The 24,333-nt window shown below is 43.2% G+C and overlaps 1 protein-coding gene across 1 annotated transcript in view; it reads left to right on the top strand.

The window, feature by feature from the left end:
- prkd3 (protein kinase D3) overlaps positions 1 to 24,333 on the top strand; it is a 149,554-nt gene that overhangs the window by 76,854 nt on the left and 48,367 nt on the right. The window contains exons 4-5 of the mRNA XM_080751343.1: positions 13,849 to 13,980; positions 16,189 to 16,346. Of these exons, the coding sequence (XP_080607469.1) occupies positions 13,849 to 13,980; positions 16,189 to 16,346 (290 nt within the window). The remainder of the gene's footprint in view (positions 1 to 13,848; positions 13,981 to 16,188; positions 16,347 to 24,333) is intronic.

Genomic DNA, 24,333 nt, shown 5'->3' with positions numbered 1-24,333 from the left:
CTCAACTGTCAATCTAACAGCTGAGTTCTCTCCCCCATCAATGCTTGCTCTCTCACTCTGTCAGCAAATCTGTGCCGTGTGTAACTATTTGTATGTTGTCTTTATCTTTAGTACAGATCCTTATAAGAACATGTTTAGAATAGCATCTCTGTCAGAATGGACTATAAGAACTGTATGATAATGGAACAGGGGAAGTCTTCTGCCCGACAGGGCAAAGCTCTGGCCAGCAGGCCAGAGCTCTCTGATGCTGATAATGCTGTTTCTCTGATGCTGAATCTTCTTCAATAAATGGTTGACTTCACCCTGACTGGATATTAATATTTTTCTATCATAGGGAATACCCATATGGACTTTTACATAAGTGATGTCACCTGTGATGTCACGGTGATGTGTCAAGGGAACCCATAGACTGTAAAAATGTGTACACACACAGAGACAAGCTGTGACATTTCTCATGGTAAACTGCGATCTTCGGTCTCAATAAAATGCATTCATTGCATTTTTTATGTAATTGGCTCTAATCATCCGGCATAGCAAGTCGTTAATCTGTGCTCTCTTCATAAGAGAGGCCCATGTCTTTGAGGACCATGACAGACTGTCTGTGATCAGCTGTGCCCCCAGGAAGGTACTTGGTATTACTGTACTCACTACCAGGGGTGTCGCACCAAATTCTGGGCCCCGGGTACAAGGATTCACTGTGGGGCCCCTGTGCTTTAACTATTGAAAAATAGCAGATATACCAGTAAGACTCCCTAATCGGGAGATAAGCGACCGTTGGTCGCTTATCTCCACAAATATCACAACCTCCACCTCTCACGTCATACGGGTAGCCATAGTTACACCTGGAATGTTGAATCTCCATATATGGAGATAACCTACGCATCACACAAAGTCTGACCTCACCAGCCCATACTTGGGCATGGACGACTTATATCTCCATATACGGAGATGGCCATATATGGAGATACGATGACATCACAGAGTCCACAGCTGATGATGTGGCGTGATGTCATACAATACACAAACAAGCCCTATATAAAGGGGCAATTCTCACCAGGGAAGAGAGCATTGCCTGGAATGTTGAATCTCCATATATGGAGATAACCTACGCATCACACAAAGTCTGACCTCACCAGCCCATACTTGGGCATGGACGACTTATATCTCCATATACGGAGATGGCCATATATGGAGATACGATGACATCACAGAGTCCACAGCTGATGATGTGGCGTGATGTCATACAATAAACAAACAAGCCCTATATACTGATGCGATACGATGACATCACAGAGTCCACAGCTGATGATGTGGCGTGATGTCATACAATAAACAAACAAGCCCTATATACTGATGCGGAGATATGAGCAGGGCAAAGGTGTGACGTGTGACGTGTGACCGACCGACGGACGGCCGGTGGAGGTTTTCATAGTAAACTGCTCCCTGACGGTCGCAACAAGCTCACAGTGCCGCACTGCGAGCTTGTAGCTCTGCTATTTTTGAAAAATCATGAAAATCTTTGAATATTTCAAATCGTTTTTTTGAGAAATCTATGTTTCGATGTCAGTGGAGCTCAAACCTTTTCATGTGAAGGACCCCCAAAAATGGTATGTATTTGGCCACGGACCCACATCTCAAAATATTTAGTTCCAGGGACCCCCCAGAAGCAGAATTCGAGTTACAAATGTTCGCTTAAAAAATACATATATTCAAAGATTTGCACACATGTTCACGACTTTAAAAAAATAGCAGATCTACAAGCTCGCAGCGCGGCTGTGAGCTTGTATATCTGCTATTTTTCAATAGCTAAAGTATAAAATAATTAAGGCCCCTCCACCACCTTGGGCCCTAGTAACTCAGTCCCACTTTCCTACCCCTTGTGACGCCCCTGCTCCCTACCTCCACTGCAGTGTCAGTTATGAGGAGTGGTGATGTTTCCGTGACTGAAGTCAACAATGATCTCTCTTGTCTCGTTGACATTCAGTAGGGCAGGGTTTCTCAACGTGGGTGTCATGACGCAAGTCCAGGGGTGCATCAAAATACTTGATAATGTTTGGAAGTTATTTATCAATATCACTTTTACGTCATGTCCAGGGGGTGTACTTGCACATCAAGCCACCTCACGCTACAGAAACTATGGGCCTCATGGCTTGGCAAGGCTTACTTACTTAATTGGTTTGATCTTTTTCAGCCTACAGTACACAAGTCAGGGTGCTCTCTCCATTCCGACATGTCTCCATTCCGACATTGACTTCTTATTGTCGGAGTGGCAACACTTCCATAGATTTTAAAGTTAGGGTTAGGGTTAGGGTTAGTGTCGGAATGGAGACATTACTCGGAATGGAGACATTACTCGGAATGGAGACATGTAACCCACCAAGTTTCTTCACCAAAAATAGCAGATCTACAAGCTAGTTACAAGCAATTTAAAGACGCACATAGATGTTCTGAAAAAATAGCCAGCCGTGATAATCCAGTGCAGAGATACATATAGCCAGTTGAAAATGGCTTGTTTTCGCTCCAAAATCTGCCCAAAACAGTGAAAATGTGATTTGAAATTTAGATTTTTTTTTTTTTTTTTTTGTAAACAAAAATAAACCATGGTTTCGTTTAGATCACATGACTTCTGTCTGGACTCTTACTTTGGTGCTGTTGGGATCATTCACAGACTGCAGACAAGCGCCCTCCATGCTTCCATGCCCAAATAAGGATTTGACGAAGGCTCGCCGTGGCAGTGTGAATGACGCCTTGCGTAAAATGACAAATGGACTCGTCATATAGGCGTTCAAAGAGTTGAAAATACCTCCTAGAAGCTTTGTATAATGAAAGAGATTTGTTCTTGTTATAGATAAGTAATGGCCAAATAATTGTGTTTTTTGCTACCTGATGATGATGAGTAAACAAAAATGTGCTGTCCATACGACGTGCTGTACGTTTAGATGTTTCCTGTTGCAAAAAGCACAGCCGTGTCACACAGTGGCAAATTGTGGATCGTTTGTTGTGTGGAGAGAAGACGGTCCTTTCTCTTCGGTATATGTGAGCCTGTTAACTGAGATTATAACCATTGTGTCTTTCATTTTCTCTGTTTGGGAGGTGGACGGCTCTTTAAAAGGGGGAACTTCCAGAACAATTGAGTTTGGTGTGACCGGTCCTGTGCTCGTCTATTACTGCAGTGGTCCTCAACCTTTTCAGGCCGCGACCCCCAAAATAGCCATATTTTAACGGGGGACCCCCCACCCTACAAGCCCTAAGAGTTGAGGCATTACATGTTATATAACATGGTTCTATTGTGAAAATAGCAGATCTACATGCTCACAACGCCTCGCAATGCGAGGCGTGACAATTTGGACAATTTGGACAATGTTTAATTTGTCGTTTTAGATGTACTAAAAAGTGCTAAAATGTTCACTTTGTGAAATGAAATGTGCAGATACCCTCTATACACTTATGTTGGTTTGTTCACTGTTGAGTGAGAAAAAAATGTTACACATTCAGTTAATCATCTGGGGCACCCCCAAAAATTTGGGGACCCCCCCGGGGGGTCCGACCCACAAGTTGAGAACCGCTGTACTACTGTACCTTCATTCCTGCAGGAACCACAGTGCTAGTTTATTTATCTGTTTACCTCTGAACCGCCGGTCCTTTTCCTTCAGGAAAGTGATTTTGTGTGTGTGTGTGTGTGTGTGTGTGTGTGTGTGTGTGTGTGTGTGTGTGTGTGTGTGTGTGTGTGTGTGTGTGTGTGTGTGTGTGTGTGTGTGTGTGTGTGTGTGTGTGTGTGTGTGTGTGTGTGTGTGTGTGTGTGTGTGTTATTACAAGGGTTCCCAAACTTTTCAGGCTGTGACCCCCTCAAGATAATCATATTTGAACTGGGGACAGCGGGAAACCCCCCAGTCCCCCCACCCTGAGAAGCAAGTTGAGGAGTTATTTTGACTAGAGTTCTCATCGGGCCTGAAAATGATAAAGTCTGGGTTTCCGAGGCTAGAAAATGAAGGCCCGGCTCTAGGCTCGGCCCGGCCCTGACAAGTATCATCATTTTAGGCCCGAAAACCAGAGCGAGAGAAAAAAAAAAAAAAAAAAGATAGATCGGCAGTAGGCAGCACCAGTGTGGCTCAAATTGTAGCAGAGTGAGATAACTGTTATATAATAGTTGGCGAAATGGCAACTTCACATGTTCAGTTGCAGATCTGTTATTTACAGCGTGCGACAGACACCACCATACTTCAAAATCAACCTTCTGTCTGCCTTCTGCAAGTGACGGTTAGAGCGGCTCTAAGTCCGTGGCTGTGAAAACTTTTAGTAATGTAAAGGAAGCACACTTACAGTATTAGTCAGGTTTGCTATGTTAATGAAGGTTTATTCGTTGGATTTTTTTGGAGATTTGTAAAACTATACATTTTTGGAATCTTCAGAGCATGGGGAATCCAAAAATCTTTGTTTGCATTTGCACAGACACCTGCAAAGCCTCCATTTTGGACGTTCAAAATGGCCGACATAAAATACACAATTTGTGCTATCTTGGCTTCTAGACAACCTAGAAACGTAATTAAACATGCTAATCCTATGTTTTCTGGGTCAAGGAATCGATGAATGAATGATGGATGTAAAATGTTCTGGACCCCTACCCCCTTTCTGGGGGTTATCTATTTTGGGACCTCCCAGAACAGTACGCTAGCCAGTTAATGTCCGAGTTTCATAATATTAGAGTTGTTTTGTAGGTTTTAAAACATCCCGAGTTCATTTATTAGACTTTTAAAGCAGCCAGAATAACCTTTCTGACTTTTGGTTGGGGTCTTTCCTCACCTGGGACCCCCTAGACAGACCCCTGTCTAGGGGTCTGTCTCAGTAATCGCTCTGCTACTGCTCCAGAACAATGTTAAATTAGATCATAATTGAAGCATAAAAGTTGTTGTAGCTGGGCTCTGAAAACAAAAATGAGTACCGGTAGTAGCAAATACCAGGGGTCTTCCACAGGGGGTCCGGGACCCCTGCTGGGTCCTCAGAGTTACTACAGGGGGCCCGCCAATCTTGATGGGATCTTTTTTTTTCACATTTGAAACTGAAACTTTGAATGTTTTTATGTATCCTGGGTTTATTGCGACCATAGGTCACAGTTTACTATCAGAACCGTCACATCTTGACCGTATCTATCTGTCTGTCTGTCTGAACGGGTAATGCTTTTTTGTTGATTGACTCTCACACTCTGGCATCCCGCTCTAACATCACTGTGATGTCAGGGGAACCAATCCTCTTTATGCCCATATATGGAGATCCCTCTGATACCAGGGGAACCATAAAAGGACAACTAGGTACTAGTCATCCGGCAACAGCTCACAGCTGTGAAGCCGGGAGGAGTTCAGATTGACAATCAGGTTCACAGGAGGGGAGGGTGCGAGCAAAGTGTGGTAGAACAGGGGAAGGGCAAGGGCCAGACCCAGAATTTGACATAATGAAAGTATTGCAACTTCTCACTTGTGCAGACTAACGTGCCCATTTATTGCACTGCACTCACACTGACAACACAACACACACACATACACACCTCTTTGTTATTGTCACCCCAAAACCCTCACCCTATCCTCTAAAAGAGCCCATGGTCAATTATGCCCAAAAAGATTCACTACAATGCAGTCATTTCAGACATGCAGGATCTATTGTCTTCATCATTGTCATCTTCAATGTCCAACCTAATAGTGTTGACACAGTCTCCACCATTTGATGAGCTCATGTACTGCCTTTGGAGCAGGGAGGGCAAGACACCTGACTGGAAAATACTCTCCACTCTCTGAATTCCATCTATTTTCTTCGATTGGTGGAAGCTCAGGGCAATTTGTCAGGTATGATTTATCCTGCATTGTGACGTAGTTGGCACGGATGTGGTAGCAGTGCAGCACGAGTTGGAGGTAGCATCTCACCCTCAGTTCTTTAACAGAAATAGTTCCCATCTGAGTAATCGCAGGGTTGTTGGACCTTTTGAACTGTAAACATGGCATGCAAAATGCTCCAATGACTGCAATGTTGATGGAAGCTCACCAATAATAAGCTCAGGAGGAATGGAACCCTTTAAGGTCCTTGAAGTGGTTAATGACTTGGTCATCATCACCAGGCTTCAAGTAGGCATTGACCCATGTCTTTTTGGAGATTCCAACAAAATTCTCTTCCCCAGCCAGCACCAGAAAAATCATGTAGGCCAAGGAACCCTTGACATTTGTGACATCCAATAACTTGAACTTGCTTGAATATGTGTGTGCACTTCCACAAAAGCATGTCCCTTGATGAAGGTATCGTATTATGATGCCTACTTTGTCATACCTGACAAATTGCCCCAAGCTTCGATCAATCGAAGAAAATAGATGGCATTTAGAGAGTGGAGGGAATGTTCCAGTCAGGTGTCTTGCCCTCCCTGCTCCAAAGGCAGTACTTGAGCCCATCACATTTGGCTGCAAAGCAGGTTGCACTCCTCCCTGCAAATGCTATGGTGGAGACTGTCAACACATATGTCTTGCAAATTAGGGAGGACATGTACAGTATTTTAGTGAATCTCTTTGGGCATAATTGACCATGAGCTCTTTAAGAGGATAGGGTGAGGGTTTTGGGGTGACTATTAACAAAGAGGTGTGTGTGTGTGTGTGTGTGTGTGTGTGTGTGTGTGTGTGTGTGTGTGTGTGTGTGTGTGTGTGTGTGTGTGTGTGTGTGTGTGCGTGTGCAGTGTGAGTGCAGTGCAATAAATGGACACGTTAGTATGCACACCCAAAGTGAGAAGTTGCAATACCTTAATCCCTGCAGTAACACCTGTCAACCATAACTGTCTAACACAAAAATTATATAAATAATACTGAGAATACTAATAAATCATCGAAGTACAATACATAAACCCAGGATACATAAAACATACATAAAAAAGAAAATCCTTTCCCATTAAGATTTGGTGGGCCCCCTGTAGTAACTATGAGGACCCCCCCAAGGGTCCCGGACCCCCTGAGGAAGACCTCTGGTATTTTGCTTACTCATTTTTGTTTTCAGAGCCCAGCTACAGCAACTTTTATGCTTCAATTATGATCTAATTTAACACTGTTCTGGAGCAGGAGCAGAGCGATTACTGTGATAGGCTCATGGGTCTGTCTAGGGGGTCCAAGGTGAGGAAAGACCCCAACCAAAAGTCAGAACGGTTATTCTGGCTGCTTTAAAAGTCTAATGAATCAACTCAGGATGTTTTAAAACCTACAAAACTCTAATATTATGAAAAAGACATTAACTGGCTAGCGTACTGTTCTGGGAGGTCCCAAAATAGATAACCCTAAGAAAGGGGATGGGGGTCCGGAACATTTTACACCCATCATTTACTCAGTCGATTCCTTGACCCAGAAAACATAGGATTGGCATGTTTAATTAAGTTTCTAGGTTGTCTAGAAGCCAAGATAGCACAAATTATGTATTTTATGTCGGCCATTTTGAACGTCCAAAATGGCGGCTTTGCAGGTGTCTGTGCAAATGCAAACAAAGATTTTTGGATTCCCCATGGTCTGAAGATTCCAGAAATGTATAGTTTTACTAATCTCCAAAAAAATCCAACAAAAATACATAGTGGACCTGACTATATGTACAGTAGGTACGGTATGGTTGTCAACGTGTGTTGCTTAATATTATATTATCGATGTTGTTGAATACAATCCTCCTTAAGTCCTTGTCAAAATATCCAGGTTTGTTCGACTTTGACTGTATTTTTCTTGGATTAATAACTCATTACAAACTTGTGAAACTGCGTTCTGCCTTTTAAATTAACATTGCAGCTCTAACCTTTCATCACAGAACTCAGCTAACGGCAGAAATACCGTATATCCAAGGGTTATGTTTGTGTCGTCATCCCAACAGGCAACAACCATGCCGCTAGTAGGCTATACTTCCGTATGCGTAACCGATTATCCTTGGTCAATTGGTTAGGCTTCAGTGCTTTGTTGCCTGAGTGACGGAGCCCAAGGCTCGGTATCGATTAGTATTTATTTTAGGCTCTGCCCTACACAAAAGCGTTGGGCCGGGTAGGTTTGGGTTCGGGCTGAATTTGAGAACTTGGTTAAACACAGATACCGGTATACAGTATATTGTGAAAATAGCTGAACTACAAGCTCACAATGCCTCGCAATGCGAGCCACTTGTAGATTGGGAATGCATCCCCCCATTCAGACATGCTGCCATTCAGACACCCCCCACATCAGACACTAACCATATACCTAACCCTAACCTCTGTGGAAGTGTCGTCATTCAGACAATTAGAAGTCAATGTCTGAATGGATATATGACAGTATGGAGAGTGGCCCCCGTAGATCGGCAATTCTTTTCAAATTTGTCCTCTTTCTAAGTTAATAATTTGACCAATGTTTGTTATTATAGTATAGTTTGTTGATCACTTTTGCCATAGTAATCACAATGATGTTACAGTTATCCAAGTTGGACTGATATCACATTGAGAACATACAGGCATACAGTATACAGTGGATGAAAGCGAGGTATTATTTGAACATCTGAACTACCTCCAAGGCCTTGGAGGCCTCAGGCATGCCCCCTCATGCATGCCCCCTCCTGTGGTCTTTGGCGTCCCCGAAGGGGAGCCCATGCCCCAGGTTGGGAAACCCTGGCATATAGTTCTGTGTTTATTTCGTTCCTGTGAGGTGAATCAACCGCACATTTATCACTTGGACACAATGTAGCGACATTCTCAGCTGCTGTTGGCTGTGACGAAATGCAGAACTTGCTTGAGCAACAAATGTGACATCCATTCAATGACACAGTGGTTCCCAAACTGGGGGTCGGGACCTTCAGTTTGATTTTTGGGGGATTTTGTGGGGTTCCCAGATGATTAGCTTAATTTGCAAACTTGTTTTCTCACTCAACAATAAACACTTTTAAGACCCTTTTAATACCTCTAAAATGCTAAAGAATATAAATAGAAAATAAGACCACTTGTCAAAATGTAACCAATTTGAACTTTGCATGCCTATTTTGAACAAATCATTATATTGTCAACATTTTCTTTTAAGTCTTTCAAACCTATCTTTGTCCGATGTAAGAAGGAGGCCCTCCATGGAAAACAGGTTTGAAACTAGGGAAGCGCGTTTTAATGTTGTTTTAATGTTGTTTTAATGTGCAACTGAAATATCCTTTTTGGTTTACAGTACAAATGCTGCAGATACTGTCAGTATTTTCTGGGTAAGCTTTCAAAACGGTCAACAAATTGGAAAAATGTGAAGTATACATTTACTATATCGTCTCTGTCAGGTGGAAACCTTGTTACTTTACTTTTCAGGAGTCGAATTCCCAAAAAGCAAAAGCAGATCTGCAAAACGCGTCGCTTCGTGCCGCGCTTCGAGCCGCGCTTCGAACCGCGCTTCGAGCCTGCATATCTGCTACTTTTGATGCATTTGTGTGGTAAGGTAAGCTCTCCTGGAAACTCACAATTTATCAGTAATTGGATATTGGCCAAAAATGATGTATCGTGCGTCCCTATTTGGAACCACTGATTATGTGAGCATGCGCACACGCACATGCGCACGCATGCACACGCACGTACGCACGCACACGTGGCGTGTCGATGACATCAGCAGCGCTGTTGCACAGCACTTCCAGCTAACTCAACGGGAGGTTTGCGATTCCCTCGCTCTTGAGCCTCGTAAACAGTCAGTCGCACGGGTACAGTGAGAAAAACACACGCACACAGGGGCGTCACACCAAATTCTGGGCCTTGGGTACAAGGATTCACTGCGGGCCCCCATGAATGTTATCTATTGAAAAATAGCAGATATACAAGCTGCGAGCTTGTAGATCCGCTATTTTTTTTAAATTGAGAAAATGTGTGCAAGAAACCTATGTTTCCATGTCAGTGGTGCTCAAACCTTTTCATGTCAAGGACCCCCAAAATTATATGTATTTGGCCACGGACCCCCATCTCAAAATATTTAGTTCCAGGGACCCCCCAGAAGCAAAATTTGAGTTACAAATGTTTGCCGAAAAAATACCTATATTCAAAGATTTGCACACATTTTCATGACTTTTCAAAAATAGCAGATCTACAAGCTTGAGCTTGTATATCTGCTATTTTTCAATAGCTAAAGTTACTAGGGCCCCCCCACCTTGGGCCCTATTAACTCAGTCCCACTTCCCCCCCTTGTGACGCCCCTGCACGCACACACACACACACACACGCACACGCACACGCACACACACACACACACACACACTCTGCCTCTCCGGAGCTGAGCTCTTTTCCTGCATCATCCTGTCAGCCAGCTCTTCCGGGTCCTCCAGAGAGAAGCACACAGATTGTAATCACACAGACACGCTTGGTAGCGGAGGGAGCCTCCTCCTCCTCCTCCTCCTCCTCCTCCTCCAGAGCCTCTTAGTCAGCCTCACATCTTGGATGAGTCACGGCCACGACGGACCCCGGGCCGCCTCTCCAACAATGACCTCAGTGTGTCCGTCCGCTTGACCCACAACACAGCAGATGGAGGGAGAGGGGGGGGGGACATTTAGGCCTAAGATTATTGAATGCTTTAGCTATTGAAAAATAGCAGATATACAAGATCACAGCGCGGCACCGAGTGCCGCGCTGCGAGCTTGTAGATCTGCTATTTTTGAAAAGTCGTGAAAATGTGTGAAAATCTTTGAATATATGTATTTTTTAAGCGAACGTTTGTAACTCACATTTTGCTTCTGGGGGGGGGGGGGGGGGTCCCTGGAACTAAATATTTTGAGATGGGGGGGGGGGGGGGTCCGTGGCCAAATAAATATCATTTTGGGGGTCCTTCACATGAAAAAGTTTGAGAACCACTGACATAGTAATCTCAAGAACAGACTAACTGAGCTCCAGTTAAGTGAAAAGGACCTTTTCTTTGACGATGGCTAGCCAGATTGCTGACATAGAAACATAGGTTTTTCAAAAAATCTTCAAAATTCAAATTTTCACGATTTTTCAAAAATAGCAGATCTACAAGCTCGCAGCGCGGCACTCGGTGCCGCGCTGTGAGCTTGTATATCTACTATTTTTCAATAGTTAAAGCATAAAATAATGATACACAATAATGTGTACCCGTTCTGAATGGGTTAATGCGGGGGTCTTCAACGTTTTTCAGCCCAAGGACCCCTTTGCTGAGAGAGAGAGAGATGAAGCAGCGACCCCCCCACCACCACCACTACTTGATTATTAGATTTTTAGATGGGCAATTGCATTTTATTTGACGTTTTGTATTGTAATCAGCAAAATACAATAATTCAGTGTTTTTAATGGCACATCTGTGATCATGCTGAAAGCTGAATAAACACAAACACAAACAACTTAGGCCCAGTTGCAAATTGCAGACAGGTGCTCTTTTACAGTGGTGTAAAGTAACCAAGTACATTTACTTAAGTGTTGTACTTAAGTACAGTTTTGAGGTATTTGTACTTTACTTGAGTATTACTATTTCCAGTTTTCAGTACTTTTACTTCTACTCCACTACCTCTCTGATCCAAATATTGTACTTTTACTCCACTACAATTATTTGAAAACTTTAGTTACTAGTTACTTTGCAGATATAAATGATGATATTATAAAACATACATTAATCAACTTTAGCCCTATTTTATACCTAGGCTATTTGAAAATAGTTGATCTACAAGCTCACAACACGTCGCATCGCGATTTTCAAACATTTTTACTTTTACTTATGGTACTTTAAGTATGTTTTGATCCCAATACTTTTACTCAAGTACATTTTGAATTACAGATGTGTACTTGTAACAGAGTATTTCTATATTGCAGTATTGATACTTTTACTTAAGTAAAACATCTGAGTACTTTTTACACCACTGCTCTTTTATGACGGTTTTGAAGGAGTCACACTTTCTGATGGCTGGTGGTTGGACGGACGGACGGACGGACGGACGGACGGACGGACGGACGGACGGACGGACGGACGGACGGACGGACGGACGTTCCACATTTTGGTGGCATAACAGTGGACTTAATTCATCCCCGTATTTGTGCCTAATCTGGGGGAATGAGATCAGTGGAGTTCCCTCTGGTGTTGTCCCCGTGGGCGTCACTCACTTTTTCTAAGTAGTCGAACAGGCTCTTTATCACAGCGGCGGTTCCAGAGAATTGTGTCTCGGGGGGCTATGGCTTGTTTAGAGCAGGGGCTAATTTTTTTTGGCAACAAACAATAATGAATAGTACTAATATGACAAGCGCCGTGATTCTCTCGCTTAAGATATTGATAACTGAACAGATCGAGATCATTGGCAGATACCAGGTCCTAATCTGATGACTGTAGGTGTTCGGATAGGGTTTTTGTGAGGCTGAAGATTGTAATTAGAGAAAAGAAAAGATGAGTGTTGAAATGTGTTCATTTACTGCTTTCTGTCGTTTTAGCGGTGTTAGTATTTTGATTACAGTGGGTGGGGGCATGCGTACACGTGGCTAAATATGTCTTTTTAGACACAATAAGCCAGCAATTTATTTGTTACTATTTACACCAGCCCCCATACAGTAAGTCACATCTGCCCATGAAAGATTGCGGTGCATCTTGGGAATGGGGAATATTGTGTCTAAAAATACATAATTAGCCACTTGCATGCATGCCCAAAACCTGGGGGCATGCATGCGAATCAAAATAGTTAAAATCACAAAAAACGATAGAAAGAAGTAAATGAAAACATTTTAACACTCATCTTTTCTTTTCTCTAATGACTATCTAAGATATGAACCCTTGTTGTAAAAAACAAACAAAGTTGTCCTTTAATTCTGAGACGTGTACAAATGGAACCAAATGGACCCGTCAGGGTCCATTTGGAACCAATGGTGTAGAGCAGGGGTGGACAACTTTGATGATGGAGAGGGCCACTATATTATCACACTCACTCCAGACTCACAGTGCGACACGTTTTGAGCTTGTAGATCGGCTATTTTTGATAGTTTTGAATTGGAATCCTGAATAATTTTTAGCTATTTTTTAATTGGAATCCTGAAAAGTAAAGTTTTTATTTAATTTTCAATGATTTTTTATGTTTTTATGAACTTAAATACAAATACAATGTGCATAAAAAATACTAGTGCTAAGTCATTAAGCTACTAATAGACTAAAGTAATTAACGCAGGTCATGTTTGCATGTTTGGAATTGGAACAGCTGAAATCAATACTATATCAGTATTCCAATATTAACTCATTCGTAGTTTACGGCCGTAAAGCCCGTTAATTTCTCTATGTCTTTCACTGCCGGCTTCTCCTACCTGTTAACGTGGGCGCTCGTCCAGTTCCCATCGTGCGTGATCGGACACTGCTATGCATCGTGTGTTCGCGTATTCCATCAGCTTCTCAAATCCGTTGAAACTTTTTCAATTGATCAATAAGTTCTCCATCTGTAAGCCGCGGAGTTCAGACAGAAAGCTAACGGGCCAAAATAGAGGACGGACATCCGCTTCCGGTTCAGGGACTCCAATGTTAAGTTGTCCGCTCAATAATGTGTCCGTGTAGAAACCGATCACGGAGCATTAGTTCCGGCCTATTTTAGTTCCGCTTCGATAAAAAAAAAAAATTTAATTAATTTTTATTACATTTACGGGTTCTACGGGCATGGCAGAGAAGGGGTACAAAGGGGTATTTTGAGGGCAGAGTTTGAGTTAACCTGCGGGCCGCATTAAGTGAAGGTGAGGGCCGCTTGTGGCCCCCGGGCCGCCAGTTGCCCATGTATGGTGTAGAGGAACCAAAATGCATTTTAAAAAAACGTCTCTCTCTTGTAGATTCTGACCTCAGCCCGGCAGCTGCATGCTTTTAGTGGGTGGATGTGCGTTGCTTTATTGTTCTCTTCTCTTGCGTCTTCTAGCCCTGGCCACGGTGGAGGACTTCCAGATCCGACCCCATGCCCTGTACGTCCACTCCTACAAGGCCCCCACCTTCTGTGACTACTGTGGAGAGATGCTCTGGGGCCTGGTGCGACAAGGCCTCAAATGTGAAGGTGAATATACACAAATACATACACACACACACACACGCATGCGTGCTCGCGCACATGCACGCACAGGGACGTGCAGAGAATGTTAGAGAGGCAGGGGCTGAAATTTCCAAAAGGGCCTTTTGGTGAAAATATCGAAAATAGCAGACCTCCAAGCTCACAATGCGTCGCGCTGTGAACGGCTATTTTCGGCTATTTTCCTTACTTGATACATGATGCATAATCAAGTGAATACAGGATATGTGGCATATGGCATGGATTTCTAGGGCAATTCTTTCAACCTAAGACATTGCATTCAAGTTTAGGAGAGTTTGGACAAGGCAATTCTCTTGAATGCTGCCTTCAGGTATGGCATGGAACGGTGGGCATTTACATTTCTTTCACCATAGTAAAAGCTGCTTTCATGGTCTGGAGAGGGCACTTTTTATAGACGGATAAAAGGGCAGGGGCTCAAGCCCCCTTTGATGTCTACAGTATGTGTGCACGTGCCTGTGCACGCACAAATGGATAATAATTAAAAACAACCACAATATATATGTACTAGTCCTGTGCCCACTCACAGTATATGAGGGATTGAATGTACAGTAGGTGTCTCACAACGGTGCCCACTGCCCATTGTGCAGAACAGTCACCATGGACGTCCAGTTGTGCAATACCCGTTGTATTCCTCAGCATGCAGACGGACAGCCATCGTGGCGACACTGTTTGGAAATGCGTTTTTCAGGGCAAGGAGAGAGAGAGAGATAGAGAGAGCACTCCGATATTCGGCCCGAAAAACGCAGCAGTGTGCAACCACCTTGGTCCTTTACTGTATGGCTTTTGTGCTCCAAGCTCTTGATATGGCATACCGTTCATGAACAGGTTCTTAAGGATCCCAGTTTGGGGGAATTTGAATTTGGTTACGCTATCCTGCGCGCGCGCGCACACACACACGCACGCACGCACGCACGCACGCACGCACGCACGCACGCACGCACGCACGCACGCACGCACGCACGCACGCACGCACGCACGCACGCACGCGCGCACACACGACTAATCATACCATGGAAATATCATTACATAGAGAAAGCACATCAGGCCTATGTCCTGAATTACAGTAGAGTGGTTCTTTGAAGCGCCCCGTTGAAGATTGTAAGGACCCAGTGTTGCCAATGCCAAACTGTCTTCAAAGACACACACACACACACACACACACACACACACACACACACACACACACACACACACACACACACACCACATCTCTGACCGCAAGAATGCATTAGTGAGATGTAGATGAGAGTTAGGCTTTGGTCTGGGCACCGTAGCCAGAAAAATGCCTGACATTCAACATCCCAGTGGAATTGTGGGACGTTGGGCTCTCCTTTCATTATTTTTTTAGTTTTTTTTGGACGGGATTCACTCGCTGCATGCTCTTTCATTTGCATGTCATTAGGGCTGCATTCATGCAAAGGGCTCTCTTAGAGAATTACTTTAGGTTTAAGTAGTTGATCCATCCACCAGTGGTAGCATTAGTGTGGACTGCATGGTGGATTTGAATCTTTTTCAGGGCTACGAGTGGAGCCATCTTGTGGCCGCTGTGGCAAGGAAAAGATAACAAATATACAATAAATATCGTTGTTGTCGGGCAGAAAACTTTTTTCTTTTCTTTTCTTCATTTTTCTTCATAAATTGACACCCTACTTCTCTTGATCGTACTACAGCATCACACAAAAGCATCAAAAGTAACATATCCACAAGTTCGAAACGCGGAGCAAAGCATCGTGTTTTGAAAAAAAGTAACAGTTTTGGACATTTGAGGTTTCCACCCGACGATTATATAGGCCTGCCTGATGCATACCCTATACCCAAGGCCAAGGGCTGGGATATATATCAATATTGTGATCATCCAAATGAGAGGTCTATAACATAATACATCTATGATGTCAGACATCAGTCATATCCATATTTGGGAAAATATTGTGTCCAACTTAAACATCCAACTGCAACTCGAATCACACTTGCAAATTAATTCTGTCCCGTGAGAATTCCGACCTGATAAAGGGCGAGGTCGCTTTTCGCCCTTAGGCGTCTTACTGGTAGTCATACAGTTATAGTGCTTGGTGTGGATCATCCTTAGCACTGTAGTTTCACTCTAACTTCTTCTTGGCATTATTATAGCGTCCTACTTTATGTCAATAATTGTTATGTTTTTAACGTGGGCTACAGGATGTGGGCTGAACTACCACAAGCGCTGCGCCTTCAAGATCCCCAATAACTGTACTGGGGTCAGGAAGAGGCGACTGTCCAACGTGTCTCTGCCTGGACCCTCCCTGTCTGTCCCCCGGCCAACGCCAACCGAGAACGCAGTGGTGGTCCTGGAGGAGGTGAGTTCTATTTTTTATATATATATGTCACCGCTAGATCGAGAATCAGTTAGATCGAGAACCGGAGCGCTCGTCGTGGGGTGGAACAAGCGGTCGCTTTGATCCACAACAACGACAATGTAGTGTCGGCAGGAATGATAGCGCCTCACCCCACGGAGGTTAGGGTTAAGGTTAGGGTTAGGGTTAGGCATAGTTTTACTGAGGTTAAGGTTAGGGTTAGAGTTAGGCATAGTAAGCTAATGGCTAAACACAGCTGAGCTAGGCTAGTAGATAATCAAAGAAAGAGGGGTCGCAAACGAGTGACGTCAGCGACTACACAAGTGAATGGCTGTTGTCGCCATCTCATGGTGATTACACAGGTGCGCTGATAAGAGACTATCAAAGTGAATTGATCCAGGTGGTGTTAGGGGTGTGTGGTGAACGACAAAACGAGTGCTCTAACCACGATCTAACTGAGTTACCCAATCTAACTGTAACATATATATGTGGCGGAGAGAGTCGCAGCCCCAGCCTTGAAGCCTCAAGAGCCTGCTTCACCTCCGTTACAATGGTGCTGTGACCCCCCGTAGGAGGAGGTCAAAGGGGGTGAGTGTGGCGGAGAGAGTCGCAGCCCCAGCCTTGAAGCCTCAAAAGTCTAGTATCTCATTCGTTCCATAGGGATGTCCCTTTGGAGCGATGGTTAAGATATTGGACTTTCACGCGGGAGGCCCGGGTGGGGAGGTCCGATTCACCTCTGTTACATATATCTGTGAAAAGCTCTGTCATTGGACCAGAAATACGTGCCCACTTGCAACTAAGTGCAGATGCATACTCCACCTTTAGAGCCAAATTTATTTCGGTTCGGTTTCACTAAATCTCTGCACACCAAACAGACATATTAACTCATTGACTGCGATTTTGATCCCCCATCTTTGGCAACAAACTGACAGCATTTTGTTTACCTTTAACATGGGCGTGCGTGTGTGTGCACATCGTGCACGACGGTTCGCGGATCGCGTTCGCTCTACGATCCAGCCGTGGTAAGCAACAAAAAACAGCAGACCTCCATAGCGATAGTGTATGGCTGTATGCATGCCACGTGTGTGTTGCGTAATGATGAAGTGAATGCGTTCTGAGACAGGATACAGGGGGCTGTTGTCCCGCCCCCTGTTTCCGGTCTGGGAAGATCCATTTCCGGTTTAGACGGGTTGTCTGGAAAAATGGCGGATCGGCGATCATACTTTAATTGTTTTATAGCGATTACAGCATATTGACAGCTCGTCATAGGCGGAACTGACGCATTTATTATATAGCTCGTCATAGGCAGTATGAGTTAATGGCGGTTCCCCTCCCAAACCTCTGAATCATATTGTAGTTTAGACAGAGCCGAACCCGAAACAAATTCAGCTCTAAAAGTGGAGTATGCGTCGGCCCTAACCAATCAGGGTGCTTCTCATTAAGATTGGTTAGACCTGTCGGTCAATCATTTTAGCTCCGGATCGACCGGTTCATGCACCAATGAGCTGCTGCTGCCACTACTGAGTTTCTCACAGATAACACAATAGTTTTGGAGGCAGACAGCGGTCTCTAGAAGAGTCACCGAGACTAGTTGTCTTTAGGGAGCATTGTTAGCCGTCTGAATATAATAAAATAAAAATGTAGACCATTGATACAAACAAGTTTGATTCACACATCCTGGAGTTCAAATGTTGACATACCGTAATCTTAACTGTTACTCCCTGCCTTAAAAACATTTGGCGACCTTCGGGGTTCACTGCCACCATATTGTTACCTTTAACGTGCACGCATCATGCACAGATCATGCAATGTTTTTGTTTTATTTATTACAATTTAAAAACAACTTGGGATACTCAGGCTTGGCAGGGAAAGACAAAGGATATAACTCGGGAAACTTTGGATATGGCAGGGAATGAATGAGTTAATGACAAGAAGATTGAAGAAGACTTTCAGGCAACTCCAAACTATTGACTCTTTATTTAAAGTATTAATGTTTAACCTTTTCAAACAAACAAAAAAGGTCATCTCTATATAATCTCTCCCTGGTATATTTCTCACAATAACCATTCCACATAACGGTACTCTAAATGTCACAGTTTCGTGACAACTTCCCTTAAACCCTGGCTGTGATTGGCTAAGACGCACCAAGCCCTAGGAAATATGTCATGATACGGCCGTGAAAAACGCCATTCCAGCTGCTACTTTTAAAACTTCATCCATTTGTTTTCCACTGATGAAAGCCCTGAGGCCACACATGCAGCGGGAGCAGAGCTTGTTGGACGGCCTCTCGGTGCGCTCTCATGAAGTCGCTTTGCGTGAAATTACTTTGATGGAATATTCCTCCTCGTTGTTTCGCTTGCTCTGTGAAATGTTGTCAGGAAATGCAATTAGGGTAACAACGTTAAAGGTCACCCAGAGTCTATGTTTATGCAGCTCGTCATCTGTGGGCCGTCTGCCCTCCTTTCCAAACCCGTCCACACAGTGGCGTCACAAGGAGGGGGGGGGGGGGGGGGGGGAGTGGGACTGAGTTACTAGGGCCCAAGGTGGAGGGGCCTTAATTATTTAGCTATTGAAAAATAGCAGATATACAAGCGAGTGCTCCGCTGTGAGCTTGTATATCTGCTATTTTTTCAAATCTTTGAATATATTTATTTTTAAGCGAACATTTGTAACTAAAATTTTGCTTCTGGGGAGTCCCTGGAACTAAATATTTTGAGATGGGAAACAGGTTTTTCAAAAAAACGTAGAAGGATTTGAAATATTCAAAGACTTGCACAAATGTTCAAGCATCGAGGACCTTCCTAGGAAGGCGCTCGGGTGGCATCCGTACTAGATGCCCGAACCATCTAAGCTGGCTCCCTTCCAAGTGTAGGAGCAGCGCTTCTACTCCAAGTCTCTCTCGCGTGACTGAACTTCTCACCCTATCTCTAAGGGAGATACCAGCCACCCGTCTGAGGAAACCCATTTCGGCTACTTGTACCCGCAACCTTATACTTTCCCACACTTCATGACCATAGGTGAGAGTAGGAACGAAGATTGCTCGGTAGACAGAGAGCTTTGCCTTACGGCTCAACTCTAAAGCACAAAATAATGCGTAATAATGCGTTCCGATTCTAAATGGGTTAAACCCCCTCCCCTATGAAGAACATTCATGGGGGGCCCACAGTGAATCCTTGTACCCAGGGCCCAGAATTTAGTGCGACACCCCTGCCCGTCCACATCTGTTCACGGGGGCCAAAACGTGTGATCTTCAACCATATGGAGGCAGAGACATCTGTCCAGACTGCTATCTTCATCCATATGGGAGCCGAAATATCGGCGGCAAGTGTGTGTGGCTGCAACTCAGCAAAATTCGGTGACCTTTCGTGGAGCGCTGGGAATTGTTTAAACGGCGTTAAGGCGCGCTAATTAAACATAATACTTTTCCTCTGTTTTCCATCTATTACTCTGTTGTTTCCGTTGAAATCTCATGCCGTTCTGCGTTTTGTCTTTTCCTCTCATTAAAACGCTCCTCCTGAGTCCTTTATCCATTTAAGCCATTGATTGATTTATTATTTGTAAACAACAACACCTTCTTATTCCCATATGAGATACAATAATCCATCACACAGAAATAAGACAGGAGAGTGATCAGAGTGAGAATGGAATGTTTACTATGGAGAGAGAGTATTCAAGACATAGGTACAACAGAATAATCAATGGTTCGTGCTCTCTCTGACAAATTATGTTTTTACATGAGTATAAGTATGGTCATTTCATCAGTCAATGGATGACGTTTCAACACAAGACAAAGAGTCCATATACAGGGTTCCTGGGAGGAGAGATGTCCTTGCTCGTGTCTGGATGACACTGAGCCTTATAAACCAAAACAATTCTCATTGTTTTCGGTACAGGCTCCAGGCAGTTGATAAGGTCTGATTTCAACCAGACGGAGACCTTGTGTTGTACTGTACATGACATTTTATGACACAGTCACTGTGCCTTCAACTTCAGGTGGTCATCAATATGTATTGATAAAAAGATGATATGAACCATAACAAAATACGTATCAATTCCACCGGCTGGTTAATATTGATCTTTTTATCAAATAGATCAACAAAAGAAAACAAAATAGGCACACAGTGGGATGAAAAATGGTTAGGGTTAGGGTTAAAACATTTCTTCAATAGTAAAAGGACTGTAATTATCGTTAGGGTTAGAGTTGACATGACATTAATGACAAAAATGTTATCATGTTTACACATAAATGAAATAACCCCTTGTAATCAGATTGATACGTCAAGATTAGTTGATCAGTATTCCCCTGCAACCTGTCAGGACAGAATAAAAATAAAAAGGGGTCCATAAGTCCATAAGTCCTCGATATGATGAGGGCTAGAGACAGAGCAAAGTCCAGGGATCGAGTTGAGGTTTTGTTGGAGATGGGTTGTAGATGGGCGGAGACGGGTCGGAGATGGGCGGAGACGGGTCGAAGAGTGGAAGAGGGTTCTTTAGGTGGGTTTCAGACAGCTCCTATGGACAAAAGCTTGCGGCAGTTCACTAATATCGATACAATGGATTCTTCAGTCATAATTATAGCGGCTTAATTCTTCGACAGTGCGATTTCAGAATACTCACAGGCCCGGGAGGCTGCAATAGCCCCCCGCTGTGATGATGGCGCGTTCGCACTGCCCTCTGGCCTCTGGTGGTTCCTTGGCACCGCCTGGCGTCCATCGGGCCTAGAGGATGACAGTGCTTGGCGGCAGATCACTTGTATTTCAACAATTTACAATCATAATTTCTCCACCTAAATGTTTTTCTTCACAGTGCATTTCCGTTACCCACCGACAACCAGAGCATAGCTCTGGTCCTGCGGTTGATTGGCTCGTGCACTGGTGACCCATCGTCTGTTGGTGGTGCCCCTTTTCACTCTCCGCCCTCTGTATTTTTTCCTCCGCTGTGGTGTTGTCATGGTTAGCCCTTATAGGTGTTGAGTGGCTGTAAGCCGTTCTGATAGTCTGTTTGTGTTGGGCAGAAGGATTAATGCACACAACACAAACATACTCAAAACATAAAAAGTTTTAAAATCAAAAGTTTCAAAATCAAAATTAAACGTTAAACAATGAAAATCAAAGCATACATACATAAGCATATTCCAAACAATCAAGCACACTCCCCCCTCTTGACACAAGGTGTGGCATTAATGATGTTGTTGATGTTTGGGGCTAAATGGTTAAAATAATAAAAATAAAAATACATTTTCGGACCACAGATTTATAATCTATTCACAGTTCTCAAAACTTTCAAAAAAACAAAACAAATTAAAAATGACTTAAAATCATAAAATAGTTAAATCAGTGTCAAATGTTTCTTAATAGGCCTACCAGTAAGACACCCAAAGAGGACCTGGGAACAGGAAGTTCCACACAAGGATTGTGGGTAATCGAGTCTTTTTAAAATGTTTCATAACAGTACCAGAATGGAACATCAACAAAATACTTTAGACAGTAAACAATCAGAATGTTGATGAAATCAGTAGAAAGGAAGACAAAACATCTAACACTTTCTCACACATACCCGCCATGGCCATGGCACACAGTCACACGCACGCTCACGCACGCAGAGGCAGAGAGGGAGTAAAGTGTCCGAGCCTCTTCTGTAACATAGGCACTGTATGAACAGGGCCCCTTTGACATCAGAACACAGACAGAAGGTTTAAATACAAATAAAAGATAATAATAACAAAATAAATAAAATATAATTAAATGGACACCAGCCCCTAGGGAAGCAAAAAACAAAATGAACGGCTCCACCGGACATGGTGCCCCTTTCTCAACAAGACAGGAGGACAGAGAAAAACGGACAAAATCAAATGTAAATAAAACATGAGGTCAAATCCGTCCAGTCCAACCAAAATAAATAAACCTGTCATAAACCTGGAAAAACAAAACAAAATGAAATGAACAGTTGACATGAATTTATATAGTTACTGTAAGACATGATGTAATATCATGTCAAGTGGTCACCTCATGGGCTGGGTTGACCTTAATCAGTGGACAGAACACAACTGAGTTGTTGACATGATGGTGAATCTTGTTGTTGACAGCTCTTGCCGTCACCCCATGAGGATAAAGATTGTTTACTGAAATATGGTTTACCAGTGAAATATCAGACACTTGTTACAGTGTCAAGGCCCACAGTTTCTCCAAATAAAATAAAACATAGGCAGAGCTAGCGCAAGCAGCAAGCGTTAAGCAGCAAGCCTAAATGCGAGCCAGCGACTCACACATACCGTACAGTACTGTACTTTCACTCAATTGACCAGGGGAGAAAAATAGGATTAAAACACACATACATACAGTACATGTATCCATGTAGACAATTTCTCATACATTTACACACATGGGTCAGTCAGTTTAGAGGTCATCATTCAGAAGGGGGCTTCTTAGTTCTCAACACCTCAGCTGGCCTGAGATGGAATTAAAAATAATAATAAGACTAAGACGAAAACGAAGACATGTAAGCGTAAAGCATGAAGATTTCTGTCAGAACGTTTGTTCTGGAGCATAAATGAAATCTAACAATTATTAAAATAACCACGCTATTTCTTATGTGATTAAGTAGCTGGAAACAGCTATTATTGATAAAATAACCACGCGATTTGTTATGTGGTTAAGTGGCTGGGTTATTGCACTGGCCAAGAGATCTCCCTTCAGAACAATTGCTTTTGTCCTGGGTACACTAAACGAAATCTTGTAAAGATTTCCTTCAGGACAGAAATAACTTTCGTCCTGGCAACACTAAACTGGAGTCTCGTGCTAAATAACACCAACTAATAATATGGACAAGCATGAATCTGTGACCAACAGTCTGCTATGTCCTCAGAACAGGAAACCTCAGTCTCTATTCTGTTACCCAAACGTGCAACAAAAACACAGGGGCCTCATGGACAAGGTTAAATCATGGATAAAAAAATACGATTTATAACAACTTAAGCAAGTTTTTGTCTCATAACTATCGAAGGAAACTGTAATGAGAGACATACCGGTTTTCTTTAGGGGACACGGGCCTGCCTGGAGTGGTGAGAGCAGAGAGACGTTTGTTATGGAACTGTGTTCTTTTATAATGTAAACAAGGCAAAGACTGCCTGTGATTCAGTGATGAAAGTAATTGAGTACATTTACTTGGGTTCTGTAATCAAGTATGGTTTTGAGGTATATTCTTTGTTTTCTGAGTAGTTCCAAGTTTCAGTATTTTTATTTCTATTTATTTTAAGACAAATATTGGACTGTTATTTCCTCTAGAATCATGGGGTAACAGTAATTATTAGACTTTAAGACTACTATTTGAGCTTGTAGAGCTGCTATTTTCTTTCACATGGCGAGAGAGAGGGAGATAGAGAAAGACAGGAAGTAACAATATTGATTTATTTTAGGTTAATTGAGAGACAGAGAGCATATTAGAGAAAGAGAAGAGTATAAATGTTGAATTGTATAAATTCAACATTTATACAAGTTTTTGTCTCTGAGCCTTTAACTTCCTGGGCCATATTAACCTAGTCTGACAGTGTGTGAGTTGTATTAGGGTACCTGGGTGGTGTCCTGGTTGGCTCTGCTGTCGGCTTGACCCTTTGCCAATTTGAGTGACATGTATGATAAAACAGTGAGCTCACGTGCCATGGTGGGGAGAAAAAAAATCCTGGGGGTTCCACCGACAGCAGGTCCAATCGTCCAATCGGTCCACTCCTTGAGAAAGTGGAGAAGGAGACATTTTAGTTCTGTCTTAACTTTACTTGTCAGATTATAAACATTTGAATATTATTAGAGGCCTTCATGCCAGTTATTTTACCAGAACAGAAATGGTCAAAATACGGTCTAAAAAATAACATATAGCTTCTGACTCCCTCACTCTGCTTCGCGACGGCATGCGAGGGGGTGAGAGGCGCAGAGTAAACGGAGCGAATTCGGTACCAAAACAGACAGATAACAAAATAATACTGGACATTATTGAT

Source organism: Nannobrachium achirus, assembly GCF_963921795.1.
Source record: "Nannobrachium achirus genome assembly, chromosome: 20".
Lineage (NCBI taxonomy): Eukaryota > Metazoa > Chordata > Actinopteri > Myctophiformes > Myctophidae > Nannobrachium > Nannobrachium achirus.
This window is presented reverse-complemented; position numbering and strand designations above follow the sequence as displayed.